General features: G+C 45.5%; 2 protein-coding genes across 5 annotated transcripts in view; one reads left to right on the top strand and one right to left on the bottom strand.

The window, feature by feature from the left end:
• jmjd1cb (jumonji domain containing 1Cb) overlaps positions 1 to 15,251 on the bottom strand; it is an 80,747-nt gene extending 65,496 nt beyond the window's left edge. For all 3 annotated transcript variants that reach the window (XM_035533798.1, XM_035533797.1, XM_027021677.2), the window contains exon 1: positions 14,768 to 15,251. In XM_035533798.1, coding sequence (XP_035389691.1) covers positions 14,768 to 14,941 — 174 coding nt within the window. In that variant the 5' untranslated portion in view covers positions 14,942 to 15,251. The remainder of the gene's footprint in view (positions 1 to 14,767) is intronic.
• A 2,357-nt stretch (positions 15,252 to 17,608) lies between these two features.
• reep3b (receptor accessory protein 3b) overlaps positions 17,609 to 19,001 on the top strand; it is an 18,922-nt gene continuing 17,529 nt past the window's right edge. For both annotated transcript variants that reach the window (XM_027021638.2, XM_027021637.2), the window contains exon 1: positions 17,609 to 17,996. Coding sequence is in view for 1 of the 2 variants with exons in the window: in XM_027021637.2 (XP_026877438.1) it covers positions 17,965 to 17,996 (32 nt within the window). In the remaining variant the exon portion in view is untranslated. The remainder of the gene's footprint in view (positions 17,997 to 19,001) is intronic.

Below are 19,001 nucleotides of genomic sequence, written 5' to 3' on the forward strand. Positions count from 1 at the left end.
GGACCAATGCGCCGGGGAGGGCGTGGTCTAAATGCAGCAGTCACAGCCTCGGTTACCCACCCTTGCTTTAGTCTCTGAATATGGGCGGGGCTTGTGCATAAAGCCGTACCCTCCTGCCTCCCGCCGGCAGCCCGCCATCAATAATTCAGAGTGCTGGGAGAAGTAAGGTCACGTTTCAGCGGGGCCGAAAACAGCACACCGTCAGCAGCTGGAAGGACAGCTCGTGGGTGCCATGCAGAAGTGACATGGGGTGTGTGGGGCACGTGGGGCGCGTGTGGAGGCTGCACCTCCATCAGGACGCTCTGGACTGTCGTGGAAGCAGGACGCCCAAACTGTCTGCTCAAAAGGTCAGAAATATTCAAGGGCTTATTGGAAGTGTTCCAGCCTTCCACTGAAGGGGAGGGGTTGAGGGGATGGGGGGCAATGGAACGGATCTGTTTCAGATTAAATTATTAGACTCAATAAGTCCGCCGCCATTGGGCCTGGGCTGCATTAAGGGGGAAACATCTGCTCTGTGCTTTGAGGTTATGATAAGGTTTCCCTGTGCGGTGCGGTCAACTGTGTGGAAAGTCCGACGTCAGCGCTGTGTGGGAAAGTTCCTACTGCCACACGTGTTAGGAGGGCTACATGGACCCACTCTCTCCACGTCTGCTCGCTAGTTGCCCTGCTACCCCGTGCCCCGGCTGTCTTTGCGCTCCACCCCCTTCTTTTGAGTGGCGCAAGTCCTGGCTGGCTCCTGCGGGCTGAACAGGTCTCAGTCAGCCAGCTCTGGACTAACTGCTCGAGCAAGACACGGCAATACGCGTGGAGCATGCTGAAATGGGATCACTCCACGTCAAGCTATGAAAAAAAGAAAAAAAGTGTGGGAATAAAACCAATTCTCAACCGCAGTGTGATATCGTAAATGTGATCTTAAAGAGAGCAGGGGGGTTGTGATGTGGACGCGGCTATGTGTGCCGCCAGCAAACAGAGGGCCCACAGACCTGCCCGACACAGGGAGGGGTAGAACAGCAGTCCTGCCGAACAAAGGGAGGGGCAGGACAGCAACATTCCAGGGTAATTGGCTCCTGAAACAGTTAACCAACCACTCTCGGCAAAGTCGTGTGGGAATATGTGAACGGCAGGAAGCAGGCGGCACGTTTCCCGTGGTCTGCGTGTTCCCGTGACGACTGCAGCAGGAAGAAAGTTGCGCTGAATCAGTGCTAGCTTCTAACCTTCTTAATGCAAATTACACCTTCATCAGTGATGCCAGCAAAGACCACACATCCCAACGTCACAGCCCACACTGCGGAGCAGCGGCACACGTGACCTTCCCTGGCCTCTGGACGTGCCGGGATCTGCACCGACAGTGAGGGAACTGAAACACAAGGAGAGTAAGACAGCTGAGCTCCGGGGTCCAACTGCGCCGCAACGCATGTGAAGTCAGGGCAGCCTTCCAGGGGCTGGGTGTCGTCTACCCGGTGACACCAGGTGACCTTTCTCCGGGGTTGGATGTCGTCTACCAGGTGACCCCTGGTGACCTCTGGCAGGGGCTGGGCAGGCAGCACGCCCCCTCTGTCATTTCCTTCGCTCTGGGGCAGGACTCCACTTCACGGGAGACTTAATGTCTTTCAGCTGTGCGGAGAAATGTGAATTCCCGCTGCTATCGCATAAATCTTCTGCTAAACTCCCTTCTCCCTGCCCCCTCACTCGCTCCGTCAACCCTCCGTCAACCCCCCCGCTTTTAGAAGCTGGGAACACGTGAGCCGGAGAGACCTGGTTGTCTCCCTGGTCTTCGGATTACGGCCCGCGGCTTTCCCCATGGACGTCCAGCGGGTCAACTTAGTCTCAAAACAGGAAATTTGATTTCGGAGGTGCAGTGCACACTTACAAACACATGCACATGTGCGTGTGTGCGCACACACACACACACACACACACACACACACACACACACCCAAACACATACACAGACTTACAAACTTCTCCGGTTCACCTCAGGGCTGGAGCACTGACATCATGGAAAATAGCTCTTTATTTTTCACAATCATTTCTGGCAGTGTCTGCGTTTCCTGTCGAGAAGCCACTGGATTTCTCAACAACCCCGATCACATTCAGAAGGACCAGTTGTAGAAATGAAGCTCAGCTGTAACGCGAAGGTGCCGTGTTCTGCAGCTTCGATGCCCACATGTGACAGACACCTGATAGACTTACTTATGAATCACAGCTTGTCATTCTAGATGGTTAGCTATGAGCTCGTCCACTGCCTAGATGAGAAATGCACAAATCCTCTCTCTCTCTCCATCCATCTATCCATCCATCAATCTATGGGTAGGCATTGGGTTGTGCAGTATGTGTGTTGATTTAAAAACACCCTCCTCTAGGTCAAATCAACAAATCACAGCAGCCTTATTATGTGTGCTGAGTGAACTAGCCAATCAAAGACTCTCTTATTAAAGGATACTGTGAGTTGGACTGACACCTATCCATATATCCTGATAAAAATTGCCTTTTCCCGGGGCTTGGGACTGGAACAGGTTTAGTTTTTAAACCAGAAAACAAACATTTCTCCACCGTTTCTCCACTTGGCGTTCTGGTCAACACTACACATGCAGTCTTGCTGTGTGCAGTTGTGTGTTATGCTTGGAGGGTGTGGAAACACTGTTCCTATTCATGGATTCTGTTTGTGACTGGTGACCTGGGCACTTTATCCGACAGCCTTCACTTGGAGAATGAGCCAGCCCGAATGCAACACAGTGAGCTGGAGAGCTGGAAACTAAGAACCGGACTTCAGCCCTTGTGACCTCATGGATACAGCACAGCCATTTTAATCCATCCGCCCGGATTACAGCAGTGAGAAGTCATGGACCGCACTGTATCTCTGACAAGGTTACACTCTGACCTCGTGCAGACCTGGCCTGGACATGCACGCTGTGCATTTCACACAATAAGCTGCTGAAAGACGCGTTGCCCAATAAACAGGCGAGCTGAGCGTTTCCCAGTTCTGGAGGTACGTATAGTCGGCCTGCCGTGCCAGTAGTGGAACATGGAGGCATGTTACAGCCTGCTAATTGAAGGCAGACATCTGGCTAAAGGCTTCCAGCCAAAACTTACCAAACACAAACAACTTAGACCGGGAATGGAAACTTCCACCCCCCCCTTCCACAACACCCTCCTCCCAGCAGATAAACAAAAGCTGTACGAGTAACAAGATTCCATCCAGGGGTCCAGGATCAGCTCGGTCTGGAATCCTGTATGGTCTGGAATTCTGTTCCTCCTCTCAGGCAATGGCCTGGGTCATGGATTTTCCAGCAAAGCGGAGCCAACGAGCGCAGCTTCAGACGAACCAGCATTCCGATATCAGAGCGTCGCATTCTGCCGAGACACGGCCAAAAGCCGAGAGCAAGAGCGCCCCCGACGTTGCTGGAGAAGACGTCACTGTGGAGATGCGGAAGAGGGAAAAAACCTCACATTGCTGTGTGTGCAGTTAGTACAACCGAAGTGGGGTTTTTTTTTTTAAAGGGGAGGCTATTAAGGGCCGCTCAGGTCACACCTTTCTGGACATGTCGCCTCTGCCAACAAGTTGTGCTCAGCCTTCCGGTTGTGCCATGTGAGACACAGGAAAATAAACACCAAGCCGTGGATACACACCTTGCTTGGAAAGGTCAAGTGGAAGAAAGATAACATATCAATAAGGAAAGCTAAACACAGTAAAACTGAGTCTAGCTAGCCAGATAACGGAGTAAAAAAGGCAAGAAAAAAGAAGAAATAGGAGGAGCAAATACCTTCCAATCCCTTAAGTCACATTTAAGAATGAAAGAGAAAAGGTGGGAAGAGAGTGGGAGGAAGCAGGAAGCCCCCCGAGAGCTGTGAGCTACGGCCCGTCCGAGACTGAGAAGGTCTCCTGCCTCTGTGTGAACCCCAGGAGGCCCCAGTCTAGAAACCTTAAAATTACACCCAGTCCAACACACCTACAACCACCCTACTCCCCAATCAGCACCATCACCACCCTGAGAAAACCCTCCTAAATACACAGACATTCTTAATTTTGTCTACTGATTCTCTACATATCTACAGCTGCTGCAGTGAGTGAAGAACAAAAGAAGACCATTTGCTATAACCCGTAGCACCAAACACCCCCCCACACACACACACACACCCATCACCCCCCTCCTCGGCGGGACAGGACGGGACTCTGGGCAATCTGAAACGCGGCAGCAGCACAGTGGTCCTTTTCAGCGGCTCGTTATGGGACATAACCACAACTCCGAGATGCTCGGGCCAGGCCCCCCGGGGCCGGCGGAGGACCGGGTATTGAAAAAGCAAACAGAGATCCAGATGAGATGTCAGACTGAGCCCCAACCCCCACCTTACCAGTGATGCTTCAGCCCAAACACACAGGGAAATCTCAGCTTTCATCGGGGGGGGGGGGAGGAGCACTCTTCATCCCTAAAAGGGCCATATGAAATGTGCAGAAGCTGTAAGGAAATAAGAGATTTTAAAACATGGAGTCATCTGCAGATCGCTGAGTAAGAGTTCCCCCTCCACAGATCTGGAAAATAATCCAAACAGATCGGAGGGTTTATCGCACCTTGTTGGCCCAGGCTGCCTTACAGCGCACAGGTCTGCCCTTGTGTTGCCATGTTTTCAAGCCCCTAAGGACCAGAAAAGTTTAAACAGCGAAAAGCCCAACACAGCATGGCATCCGCAGCGTCCCAACTGCGTCCACCACAGGCACGTGACCTGTGCTTATTTTGCAACTTGCTTTCGATGAAAGCATGTTTTGCCAGAGTGCCTCTTGGTTGAACTATTTTTATCTTCACTGCCATTGCTTCAAATGGGAGACTAAAGCCTTCCTTAGAAGCGTGAACACACACACACACACACACACACACACACATCTAGGAGGTCTGAAAGTTTGGCTAAACACTCAGGCCCATTTATCTTGCTCGACTGTGACTGAGCTCATAAAGTCAATACGGGAGACCACAGGTTTTTCAGCAGCGGTCGGCCCCTCCGTCATTCCACTTTAAAGTCAGATAAAGGAGCATGTTCCTTGTCTCTGTTGCATGGAGGCCAGACCGAACCGAAAGAAGCCGTGAGGAGGATCCCAGAAAGAAAATTATTCCCCTGTGTAAGAACACAGGAAACATGAATTACTTATCAAAAAGGTTTCCAGGAGTCAGAGTGTCTCAGCACTATTAACGTATCCAGAAGTGTCTGTCTGGCACTTGAATACAAATCACCCACCCGTTCCTGTCCGACGCTTTTCTTTAGGCGAAATGTTCCCGTTTTCTCATTCCTTGAAAGCTCGGTTGTAGCTTGAGAGATGCCGACAGTGGAGTACAACATAAGGCATGTCCTATTAGCCCCGGCACAATGGGCTCCATTTTTCATTCCATATTTTCACAGAATTCCTTTCTCTTGCTAACACAGAGAGCTCCACTGCCAACCACCACCTGCAGGAAAGAACATTCCAGTGGTGGGTATGTGAATGCATCCAGACACTTTCACTGCACATGTGCACACATCAACGCATGCACAAGTACACACACACACACACACACACACACACGTATAAGTGCACACACACTCACATACATGCATGCATGCATGCAAACCCAAATGCATGCATGTACGCACACACGCATACACTATAATCCCAGCCTTTCCCTAATGCGGGCAGGGAGACAGAGAGCACACTGTTTGTTCCTGAGTCCTGCACAGGGTAGCCATGTCTGCCATCCCAATAAAGCTGCCCTTCAGGAACCTCCATTCACAGAAAACGCACATCATCTCACGCACCAGAGTTCCGAACGGCGCGTCATAACCGAGTCTGTTTGATTACGTGCTTCCCTCAGCAAACAGGACCCTCTCCGTGAACGCAGACGAGACCAGGTCTTGATTTATTTACCTGCTTCTCAGGAACTCAGGTCTTGCAGACTGTGCAACCAGGGCATTTTGCAGCCAAACTTGGCCCACACTGTGCAATGTGTTTGCTCCGTGTTATGCAAACAAGGAACCTTAACGGCTACAGGGTACATTGGTGGCATGGAAAGGTGATACGGACAACACAACACTCCACACAAGTAATTGGCCATGTAAGCAAATTGAAGGAACTCAAAAGTAAATGTTAACACTAATACATGGTTGGCAGGGCAACTTGAAGAATCAAACACTGGCACTTGTCTCTGCAGGATGCCGTCTGTTTATTATTTACTACATCCCCTCCCCCCAAAAAACCATTAATAAGCATGTTTTCTGCCATACAAAAAATAAATAAATAAATAATAAAAATCAACAAAAGTTTACTTCCCATTTTATATTTAAGCAAAATGCGCAATACAAAATAAGTAGTAAATTTATATTGTTATTGTCATATATAGTTATGTGCAAAATAATAGCAGTGTGTTTAAAACAACTGAGAAAAAGCTCAATCCTCATAATAGCATTTATTTCCATATACACAAAGGTAATGGGAGCACTGCACATTCAATTCCATATGAAAACATGAACAAAATATCAGTTTTTAAACTGAAAATGAAGAAAAAAAGAATAATGGGCTGTTAAAAAATAGCAGTGTTTTCAATTTCATTTATAAACTCGAATATTTATAACTTTCAGTATAAACTGAAAGTTGTTTACAGATTTAGCCTTTCTGTTGATTACTGAACTAATATTTAGTTGTGTAGCCTTTATTTCTGATAACCGCTTTACATCTGTGTGGTATGGAGTCAACTAACATCTGACACCTGCGAACAGATATTCCAGCCCAAGCTGACTGGACTACATTCCACAGTTCTTCTGCATTCTTGGGTTTTTCATCAAAAACAGCATTTTTAATGTCACACCACAAATTCTCAATCGGATTGAGGTCTGGGGATTGGGCTGGCCATTTCATAAAATCAATCTTGTTGGTCTGCCCGCTTGTTGGTGTGTTTCAGCAGGACAACGACCCCAAACACCCATTTCAAGGGCATTTCTTCTTCAGCATAAGGTAACATGACCTCTTCCAGTATTTTGATATATTCAAACTGGTCCATGGTGCCTGGTATGCGATAAACGGGTCCGACTCCAAAGCATGAGAAACATCCCCAAATGATTATACTTGCACCTCCATGTTTTACAGTCTTCACAGTGTGCTGTGGCTTGAATTCAGTGTTTATGGGTCGTCTCACAAACTGTCTGTGGCCTTTAGACCCAATAAGAACAATCTTGCTCTCATCTGTCCATAGAATGTTGTATCACTTCTCTTTAGGCCAGTCAATGTGTTCTTTGGCAATGTTTAACCTTTTCAATGCGTCTTTATTTCAGCAATGGTACTTTAATGAGGGTTTCTTGCAAATAGTTTGGCTTCAAGTAGGTGTCTTCTGATTGTTGCAGTACTCACAGGTAAATGAAGATCTTCTTTGATTTCCCTGGAGCTGATCATTGGATGCTTCTTTGCCATTCTTGTTATTCTATGATCTACACGAATGGTAGTATTTCTTTTCCTACGTGTTTCGAGTTTTGTTTGCCATTTTAAAGCATTTGAGATCATTTTAGCTGAGCCAATTATTTTCTGAACTTCTTTATATGTATTCCCCTCTCCAATCAACTTCTTGATCAAAGTTCTTTCTCCTTTGGTACAATGTCTGGAACAACCCATTTTACTCACTGAGCAGCAGGTACAACATTTGCTGCCCTCCTTCTTTAAATAAGGACCATAATTGACACCTGTTTCTTCATAGAATGAATGACCTCACTAATTGAACGCGGCACTGCTATTAATTTGAACACACCCCTTTCATTAAATGAGTCAATTACACCCAATTAGCAGCGTGCATGTCAAGACTGTTGATTCTGTTGGCTGCCCATTACTCCGCTACACCTAATCATAATAAGATAATACAACATGGGAAAAAATTTATTATTATTATACATTAGTGATGTTAGACTGCTATTCTTTTGCACATAACTGTGTGTGTGTGCGCGTGTGTGTATGTATATTTATATAAAGTTAAGCTTGTTATAAGATTGCATGTTATTACTAATACATTATATTTGTCATGAGAAGAGTAATTTGTCACTATGAGAGTTTTAATTATATTGTTCATAACATCTAACCATGACTACTCAAAACTGCACAAAATCATAACAAAACAAGGCGCATAAAGTGATAAAACGATGGCGCACGTCTGTCTCTTGTGCAGAGGAATGGCATCACCACACACGGCCTTAACCTTGGGCTTCCTGCTAAAAGCACATCTCTGATTCACTGGGGTCCATTTGTTTTTCTTCCCTTTTTCAATTGATACCAGAAACGTTTTCTCTCCTCATGGGAAGCCCGTTGGAAGGCAGTGCAGCTAACGAAGGCACCTTTCCATGCACCCCCCCACCCCCCCCAAACACCACACACCTTTATTTTCCCATGTGACTCTTTGGTAGATTGATGTCCCCCTCCGACTACATAACAAGGGAAAAGCTGTCTGGCCTGCAGATCATGCAGCGCCCTGGCAGAACCTCAAACATCTGCTAAAGGTCAGGTTTCCACTGCATGGGACCAATCAGGAGGCCACAGTACCCAGCCTGGCTCCACCGGAGCTTCCAAACACGGAGTAGGGTTTCACACTGGAGAAGGAACCTTGCCCTACATTTAAAGGACACTTGTGTTACACAGTCACCCTGCGCTAGGCAAGACAAGCCCTCAGGACGCTGCTCCCTGTGCCGAAAGAGGGGCGCTATGTGAAGCCCGCCTACGGCTAGAAGCCACGTTCTCTCCCCGGGGCTAAAAGGTACCCGGTTAGACCACAGAACACACCACTCAGCTGACAGCTCGCAAAACTGTGCACAGGGAAGAAAATGGCTCAAATACAGTCACAAGTAAAAGACGTTTTTAGTTCAACAGCCAAACCACTAATTCTTTACGTGGATGGTATAACAGCAGAGGAGACTACCATATTGGTAAAAGCAAAAAAAAAAGAAGACAAGCTAGCCAACATAACACCATCACAGGTAATGGCCATCTGAAGAAGGCCTGTAGTTAAACATTAAATAGCTGCTGTTTTTGCTCTGATGTCTCAAGCTAAGGTTCTACAATAAAAAGAAATTGTGTTCAGTGAAGCAAGACGCGCATTTATAGAGGATAATAGAGAACAGAGTCTCAGCACGGGCGTCAAAAGGTTTCTTGAGGGGCCCGCAGACAGATCTACAGCGTGATGAATAGGCCAGACTTCTGCATTGTTCCTGGACAATCCACTGCTCGCAATAATTGCACTCAAATTTCCCCTGAGGTTTTCACTCGGTCCAAAGTGCAGCGGCCGCATCACGTGCCTTACATCCTGAGGGGAATAGAGGTGTGTGTGTGTGTGTGTGTGTGTGTGTGTGTGTGTGTGTGTGTGTGCGCGCACGCGCATGTCTGCGCTCAAAGGCTGTTTCAGCTCCCAGCCATGTCTGTGTCTCCCATCGGGCCTCTCGTTTGAGGCCTGTCGCTCTACTGCAGAGCAGACCCTGGCTTGTTGGTGTTGTTTTCTTAGCCTGGGGTACAAGCAAAGCTAAATAAACGGAGACGCTCCACGCCGCTCCTCACATCCTGCCAAGCAGCCGTGTAGCCATGGCGACATGACAAAAGGAAACAAAACAAGGCCTCATGCTCGTTGCGTGTCCAGATGCGGCCTATCACTTCCTGAAGTCGGCAGGTGCTCCTGCAGCAGACAGGACCGGCACCACGGACGACCCTGGCTAATGCCTCCCGCAGTCTCCGGTCCGCGTTGCTGGCCCATACAAGTGGGAGCACCAAACGGGAAGCGTCGCAGAGGCTTGGACAACGGGGAAAAAGAAGGCCCCTGCTCACGGGCATCCTCACGTCAGTCGATACACCCCACACCCCACCAGCCCTCACCGCCTTCAGGAGCTAACAAGAGTTAACTTGTTTTGGAGCAAAATTTAATTAAAGGCGCATTCCGGCAGGCCCGTCAAACGCCGACACTGCCACCTCGGAGAAAAAAGGCCCGGGGCGCGGGAGTCGTCCTGAGACGCTGCCAAAAACGTTCCGAGCAAGGCCCTTAGGGTAACAGTCCATTTATTTGATTTGTGAAAGCAACACGCTGAAAAATGAACACACAGCACAGGCTGAGCGAAAGCCATCTGGCTTCGTTTACAGCCACGCTTGACGCTCGCACGCACGCATGGACGGTGCGGGGAGACGGAGGCCCAGGGGGTCTGCACTGGCTCATATGTCCGGTCCACCTCCAGAGATAGATGACTAACAGTGTTTGCGTTCTGTGGCCCATCACTCGCCGTCTCGGGCGGAGCGGGAAAAGTCTTTGCCACAGAGAGAGGATCCGCGTGGACCACCAGGAGCCTGCCAAGGGCCACTCGAGAGAAGAGGAAAAATAAAATCACAGGAAGTGATACGATGGGAGGATAATTATACCATAATGACAACGTATTCTCTTCAATATACTCGTCCGGCTGACAGAAAGAAACTCTCACTCTCGTGAGTCACTCAAAAGTTGATTAGGAAATAGCCTGCTCCGTGTGGGTCACAGCTCCGCAGCTACAAATAACAGATGTTACCACTATCTTGTTGCCTCATTCCACAACTATTCAGAGTTACAGCATTAATGTGTCAGCTCACACACTGGGGTCGACCACTAGAGCTCTGATAAAAGCAGTTATACTTTAGCATTTTATGAACTGAGAGTTCCCTGTAAACCTAAATGACGTATCATTTAGAAATGACCATAACAGTCAAAATTAGGCCATTTTAACTCAGTATATGCAATGTGGAAATAGCAGGCTTACATCAGATAACAAGGTATCATTCTTACTATTTGCATTAGAATATTATCCAGTAGATCTTCTCAGTTAACTGATGTAGGCACCAACCAAGTCTATTCAAGCAGTAATTTTATCAATAGAAAAGGTATGAACTACATTTCCAACACCACTGTAGCTAATGCAGTTCAAACCAGATGGTCTACACACTGCAGAAGCAGGCTTGGTTTGTGTGTGTGTATGGCATAGATTGTTGCGTCACGGCGCTGCGAAGATTAAGCACGAAGCCTGTCAGACCCAGCAGCTCCGTCACTCACGTGGCTCAGCCGCTGTTGCTATGGGAAGCGGTCCAGCCATTGGTGAACGACCCCTGCCTAATGAAAGTGCACTCCACTGTCACTCACCACACCTAATGGGAGATCTCCCCTACCTCGACCCGCACCGCAAAACCACCCCTCACCAGCGCAACGAGGCCGTTCGTCAAGCCAAGGCACACCGGTCCTGCTTGTCCGATGCGCCGTGTCTGACACCTCTCACAAAGAGCAACGGTGGATAATCTTAATTGAACAACAGAGTGTGAAAGGTTACAGTGATACTCCAGGCCACACTTTCCTGGAGTATAACTGGAAAAGCAGCCTGCGATGTGTCGATACAGCAAGCTACTGGAATAGTAACTTGACGAGAACAAACATTACTAAGCTATTGTTCCACACCCTGGCCACGGCACTCTTCCCACCGAGCCCGTGTTCCCAGGTTGGAGCCAGCTCAAAGGGGACGAGTGTTTCCAGGACAGGCCTGGTGCAGGATGCAGGTCACTCTAGGTTAGCGAGGGCAGATTCTGGGAAAAGTTCTTGTCCAAGTCCAGGGCTGTTGACACACGCAGCAGACAGGGACCCAGAGCTGACAGCAGAGCTGCAAAAACAAGACCTTCATCGGGGGCCAATTACACAGGTCGCCGCTGGGACTGAGTTTGGTTATGAAAAAAAGAAAGAAAGAAAGAAAGAGAGAGAGAGAGAGAGAGAGAGAGAGAGAGAGAGAGAGAGAGAGAGAGAGAGAGAGACAGAGACTCAGGGGAGAGGTGAAAGCGTTAGACGTCACGGGAAATGCTGCTTGTCCGTCGCCGTTTCCAGAAACCGGCCGCGTGCATGAGAGCTGAGTGTTGGGCAGCCTTCGCAATTCGGTGCTATCCAGTTACGCGACAAAGCAAGCTTCTGGCTGATATTCTGTCAGTGGCCCCCTTCTACTGTTTCCGGACAGGAAAATTCTTAATAGACACTCATTGTCCTCTCTCCCACATATAGACTGTGCACACGGGCCGTGGAATACATTATTACTCAGAGGTTCTGGTTTGATTTCAGCCATCGTAAGGTTCTGGCCTTACAGCAGTTAAAAGACCCATTACAAAGCCCTGATTCAAGACCGAGAGACTTGCAAGCAAGCATACTGACTGTTATTTTATATATATGCACTGTATATACATACACACACACACAGTTAATCCCCGTTCCCTGTGGTATGTCCTTCAGACCTCTCAACAACAACAGTTGTAATCCACTAGTGAAAAGAAAAAATTTAATTCAGTTTACATTAAGGTCAAGGCATCTGTGGACTGCTTAACATTTCACCATTCAGCCATGACAACTATAAATCTCACACAGTGATAACTGTCACATCTTTTGTTACTATTTTACGATGGCGACACATTACATGAGGTCAAAACTGCACGAAGCGATTCAGATGCAAATAAGACAGGAAACATACTTTAGTCTGGTTTTGAGGCATCAACGTTTTACGGGAGATTCGAAAAAAAAAAAAAAAGAAGTCGACTCTGCAGCCCGGCAAGCACGAAAAAAATATCAAAAAACGAGGCTCGCTGTCAAAGGATTAGGGTCTGCACACTAGCTGCATGAACAAAGAGCATGCTCTGTGCAGGCATACATCCAGCTCTGATGCAGCGAGATGATGGAGGACTCTGGAACATAGCACTCTTTATGTTGTGGTGCAGTGGGGGAGGGCCAGGAATGACCACCACAGGCTCACGTTACAGGCTGTTTTCTTAAGCCACAAATCACATGCCCACTTCCAGCACTTAACAGCCAGTTGCTGCCTCCATGACCAAGGACTGCTCCAGACAGCACTAGCTTTAACAATTAGGAGCGTTGTGGCAATGTTGTTATAACAAAGATTCACATTGAATGTCTGCAGTATGTCCTCATGCGCAGAACAGTCATTGGTTACTGCAACCAAATGAAAATGGAATATATGCAAGAGCAAGTGTGTGTTTCAATTGGAAATGGTAAAAAATATTGCAACTACAAGAACTGCAGAAAGACACCAAGTCCCCAAAGATTTGAACCTCAAAATTATTTTCTAATAACAGCACACAAAAAACTACATCTCACTTTTTGCAATTCATGCATGGAAGCCGATATAATAGAATTTTTTAAAGCATAAATATGCCACCTGGATCTTAAATTAAATCCATCTGAGAAGTCATTTCATTTTTATGAACAAATATTAGAGTATCTAAAGCATAATTCCATTACACTGTTGAAAAGTCCTACTTTAACTGCATTTTTATTCTGCGTAGCAAACGCAGATGCTGAAGCGCACCTTTGGGCCTAACCAGGCCACGGGCGTTCATCGTGGAAAACGCCTCCCCCTGCCCAGTTTTCTGCTGATTAGCACCATCGCAGCTAGTGAGCTGAGGCCACGTCCCTGAAAACAAACCAGCATCACGCTGTACACACACAGACCCTGTGACCACAACACCACACAGTCCTCTCTACTCATCTCCATCTGCAGGAGCTCCAGGTACATCACTAGCAGGGTGCCACTTTCCTGACTGTCTGCATTTCTGCTGTATCGATGAAGAAATCTGAAAGGTCAAGAATATCCTTTCCTGTGTAATCTCACAGCAAAATGAGAACGTTATATGTTTTATTTTTAGAACATCACTGTTTAAGCCTGTTGTTTAGGTGTTTAAGTGGCTATAAATTTGGAAATAAGGATTTCAGGTTACAGAGTGAGCAATATTTTAATATACTTTAATATATTGATCACTGTACTGCAAAAAAAATCTCATTGCCACTGCTTTCTGTTTTTGTTTTGGGTTTTTTTTTTTGCCATTATGAATGGATAGCTAGCTAAACGAGAGAAACAAAGGATGGCATCATTGCTCGCATCTACATCTGGAAAACAAAACGGCTTAGCTAAAAAAATGCTTTATATTTAGGAAAGCCTTTCAAGATTAGGAACAGACTAAAAATTCAAACTGCCATGTTCGCTGATTGAAACCATTTGTAGAGGAGTTGCAACACAGAAAAAATGGGTTACACTAACATGTTAGCTCTAACAACAACAACAACAACTATTATTATTATTATTATTATTATAATTAAGCAATACTAGACAAAAGGTTCGTTTTATTAATTAGGAAAAACAGTGCAGACCTTTTTAAGAAATGTCCATATTTTATTAGTCAGTAAAAATCGATGTGTTGCATTTTGGCAGACTGCTTACAAATACAAACTTGCAAAATGTAAACATGTTTCGCAGTCTGCTGAAATTCTAGCAAAGCAACGCCGTGCTCATCGGAACTTGATATTCCATAACGAGCTTTTAAGCCTTTAATTCCAGTCAGAAACCCAGGCGCCTACAAAAAAAAGCAGTCCACGAGTGACCAAACACTGCTATTGTTCTTCTTAGGACGATGTCGACCGACTGCTTAGTTAATAATTCGAAAAATAAGTGTAGTGTGTGCTGGTAGGTCGCTAAGACAGCTGGCTAATTCACTAGCTAGCTAGCTGTTCCAGTCAGCACCTGGCAGAAATGTATGAGGAGTTAGCCTGGCAGCTAGGCTCGAGTACGCGGCACTAAACCAGCGTGAAGTTTCAATATTTCTAATACGCGAAACACATCGACTCCACTGGTTTTTTACGGGTTTTAGCGAAGTGTCAATTTCTGACTGCAGCCAGAGAGAATTCTGAGGTAAATATTGGACAGGGGACACGTAAACACCATTCCCTACCGTCAGCTCCGGGTTGTCGTTGTCTCGGTGACTAACGGCGCGGATGACCCCGGCTCGCCACGGCCAGCGCGCGGGCTCCGCGAGCTCCCCGCGCTCCCCGCGCTCGAGCAGCCCGTCCCCGCTCACGCACAGGAACCGCTTCCCAACCAGCTCCGGCCGCGCTTCCACCGCCATGGCCTTCCACGGAGAGTGAAGAAACCCTCGAAAACTTCAGAAACCCCCCACGCCCTACCGATCGGGCATTTACTACATGAACACTGCGAATCGAACAAAAGAGAAAAAAAAAATGGAAAAAAAAGACGGTGATTTTGCCTTTTGCGTGTCGACCGCAACCCGGGGGATTTAAATTTCTTTCAGCCTCCACCCGCAGATAGTCGCGCTCTCGCTCCGTGAAACTGAACACTGGAACACATCACTGCCAGGGCAGAGATCGGTATCCCTCCGCTGTCCGTGGCTCACGACATGTCACACCACAGCAGGGAGACGTCTACGTCCGCCAGACAGATTTATTCTCAATGAGAGATTGCTGCTCTACTATCGCCAGGCTGGCGAAAATAGTGCTCAGATGTTATTGTATTCGACTCGCAGCAGTGGTGACAAAACCTCTCAGAGTAATGTCATACGTCATTTTTTATTTTTTCTAATAGATTTCATCCAAATCAGTTCGGCGTTATTGTTAACGTGTGATACGAATTTACGAAACGTGATTTAGCTAGTTTCGGGTGTAAACATAGATATATATATATATATATATATATATATATATATATATATATATATATATATATATATATATATATATATAGATAGATAGATAGATAGATAGATAGATAGATAGATAGATAGATAGATATGTACTGTAAGTACAATGCAAATAACGACACAAAATGCTAGAAATGAGCTAAGTAACAGCATATTTTATGGTATGGTATGTATCCTTAAAATGTCTCGTGAAATGTATATATTCTACAAGACTAATACAAACATAAAAAATGGCACTCGCTTTAAATCACTGAGGGAAAATATCTCATTCATTTTATCTTTGCTCTTTGAACTACAGGAGCGCGTACAAGCGAAGAATTCGGATTGATTATTTCTCATGGCAGTCGTTCGTCGTATGTTTGCAGGTTTATTGCACCCGCAGAGTCTGCCCTCGTGGGCTGTGCAGTGGTGAGAATGGAGGGGGGGTTGCGTGCTGTTGTATGTAAAGCATGTCCACTGGAAGCAATCAGCCCTGTGTCACCTTCAGGTCAGGGCAGTAGATGGAGAAAGATGGCATGCTGCTGATAGAATCACAAATCATAGTGCTCCTGAGATGGCTGTTAGGTTATGCCTGTCTGCTCATGAAGACACTCTGCTGCATGCAGAATAGTAGACCAGCGCTGGAACAAAGTGACCAGTGCAATACATGCACCTGCTCGTTTCAGTCTTTTCAGTGCTAACAGCTGGAGTGTTCCCGGTGTGACTGGGCAACGAGATTTTGGTCGACTGATTTATTTGTTTATAGGTTTAGGTGTTGTATATTCTACATGGTATGACTGTTAAATATTACAATGACATTAGGATATCTGAATAATTAGATATTATCTAATTATAAGCAGTCCATAGTTTGAATTAAAAATAATAATAACAATTTACTATGAGCAAATGGCATAAAATTCCCATATTTTATATTTCAATGTTTAAAAGAAAAATAGATGATTGACAGCAGCAATGACTGGTCATTTACATCATGGACCTGCATGCTATCTTATTTGTCCTTCTCTGTTGCTGGAACGTCAGCAAGTATTGAGTGCAGATCCACATAGCATTACAACAGAGAAGGTAAGGTTCTAGTGGGGGGAGGAAATTCTCTCCACCACAGACATGCCTATGAATAACAACAAGATTAGCAGGAGAAGCCACAATTCACAGATGTCATCTGTTGCCAGGCTTGTTCCACTATGCGCAACGTGTGCCTTATATGCATGTATTTCAATCAGTTAGAAAGCTGCTGCTCCTTATCTCCTGTTTGTGTAGAAGTGAGATTGCTTTCAGTTTCATAGGATCCCAGTGGGTAAGGTGCATCATAGAATACTTCATGCTTTGTACAGGGAATGTGCTGAGATTTGAGATTTTGAAGTTGCAGGCACTAATTTCTTTGTTTAGAAGGTTTTGGGTTTTTTTTTTTTGCTGTAAAGGTAAAATTACTTTAAAATTGTAATTGTAAAACATTGGGCACAAGAACCTATCATTTTCATCTTTAGAATAATGAATAATCTGTATTTTCCAAAATTATGTACACAATAATTTACAATTTAAATAAATAAATAGATACATTATAAGTAGACTGTATTGTTTTCATATAGGCTACAAATAAACTGGGAAATTAAACATTAAGGTGTCTAGTAATGTTCCGCTTAAAAACGTAAATGTAGACCTAAGCAGATTAGTATAACCTTTGTTGTATTTGTATATCCACAAAACATTACGCCATAATTCTCTGATACAAATCTGTTTTTGTAGCCATTCCACTAATTGTACAATTTTGTAATGCAAATTTGTTGCAGAACAAGCATATTCAGAATACGAGTGTGTGTGCTAAGTGGTTCCACCGTTTGTGCATTTTTAATATTATTTTATTTGTTGATATACGTAAGATGTTTTACTAAACGTATTTGAACGGTTTCGTTGAACGTGATGGACTTGTTTACACATTCATGTACCAGTCACCGCAATGACACTCTTTGACGAACTTGTATTTAAACCAATCACTATGCAGTATAACATGCAAACAAACATATTGGCCAATCATGCGAAGCAAGGGGCAGACCCAATAAATCAAATGATTCCTTACGTCAACGTGCGCACCTTGCTAGCTCTTCCCTCAGCCGCGGCGGTTAGGTCGGGGGCTCGGAGGAACTCAAGACCCCAAAACAAGACTAGTTGAAAAAGCTATTCCTGTCTGGCGAGGAGGTGTCGGGATTTTTTTCTTGTCGAGTTTGCAGAAACTAGTTTTAAGACAATGTAATTAGCGATCTGAATCCAAGCAAGCTGTTAGCAAGCTAGCTAGGCGGCTAACACTTTTGAACTTGCCACAGAACTTCAGCCACGGTAGTTGCTAAGATAGCAGCTACGAGCTAATTTAGCTACGTTAGCTATTAGCTCACCAACGCTCCCCGGTTTGGCGTCTGCAGTTTCACCGGGCCTGGGGAAAGATGGTTTCGTGGATTATATCGAGGACAGTCGTGTAAGTTTGATTATTTTTGTCCGTGAAAAGCTTCTTGGGTTCTTGGCAGAAATATGTTGTTTTGCACTGAGGTTATCCTTCATTTGTAGTAGTAATGCTAGTTAGCTTTTACTTGCCACTCGTAAGCCACTATTTCGTCTGATATGATAGCTGGCTAACTAAATTAGCTAACCTGCTAGCCAGATAAACGTCTTAACTGTTAGCTAGTTATCTTAGATACCTGGCTGGGTAGGGTTTGGGAGTCTTAACTGTTAGCTATCTTACCCGTTTAACGTTTCAACCCAAAATCAATGCAAGTAATTAAATATTTTAAAAGCTTACTGGATAGCTAGTTTGCGTAAATTGTTAGGTAGTTAGTTCAGCCAGGTTAGCCAGGTTACATCGCCCGTAAAGACCTCGGGTTTAATCCACCCTCACATATGTAGTTTATTGGGTTAATGCACGACGCTAGCTGGCTAAAGCTAATTAGTTCGCGGTGTATTTGATACGGCGTAACCTAGAAATGTTTTACTGATAAACTGCGCAGCCCCAGAGATCACGGCAGCACTAAGGTGTGGTTACATGTTATGTCTAATTTAAACTCCAGCTGATCTGCCTTTCGTGTGTGGCCAAGTTTCTTTGTTTAGTGCTTTGTCGTGCATAGTCATGTTTTAAAGGCGAGGCTGCAGTATCACAGGGATTTTTGACTCATCTTGACCCTTCAGGGTTTTTTTTCCCTTGTGTGTGTCATGAATCCTCCTTTCATAATTGTTCAACAGGTAGTGTAGTCAAGCCGACCAACCTCCTCTCATCTCCTACAGCAGCTGGGGTTTCAGGTTATCGTTGTTTGTGGCCCACGGCACAACTAGTTTCACTTTGTTAGTTAAAACCTCCAAATGTATTTTCAAGATTTGGCGGGATTGGTCTTAGTGACTATCCGTTGTCTGCTCAGCTGCGAAAACATTTTTAGAGTCCATATCTATTTTTACCAGAATTAGGGCTGTTATATATTTAATTTTTTTTCTG

Source organism: Electrophorus electricus, chromosome 14 (assembly GCF_013358815.1).
Source record: "Electrophorus electricus isolate fEleEle1 chromosome 14, fEleEle1.pri, whole genome shotgun sequence".
Lineage (NCBI taxonomy): Eukaryota > Metazoa > Chordata > Actinopteri > Gymnotiformes > Gymnotidae > Electrophorus > Electrophorus electricus.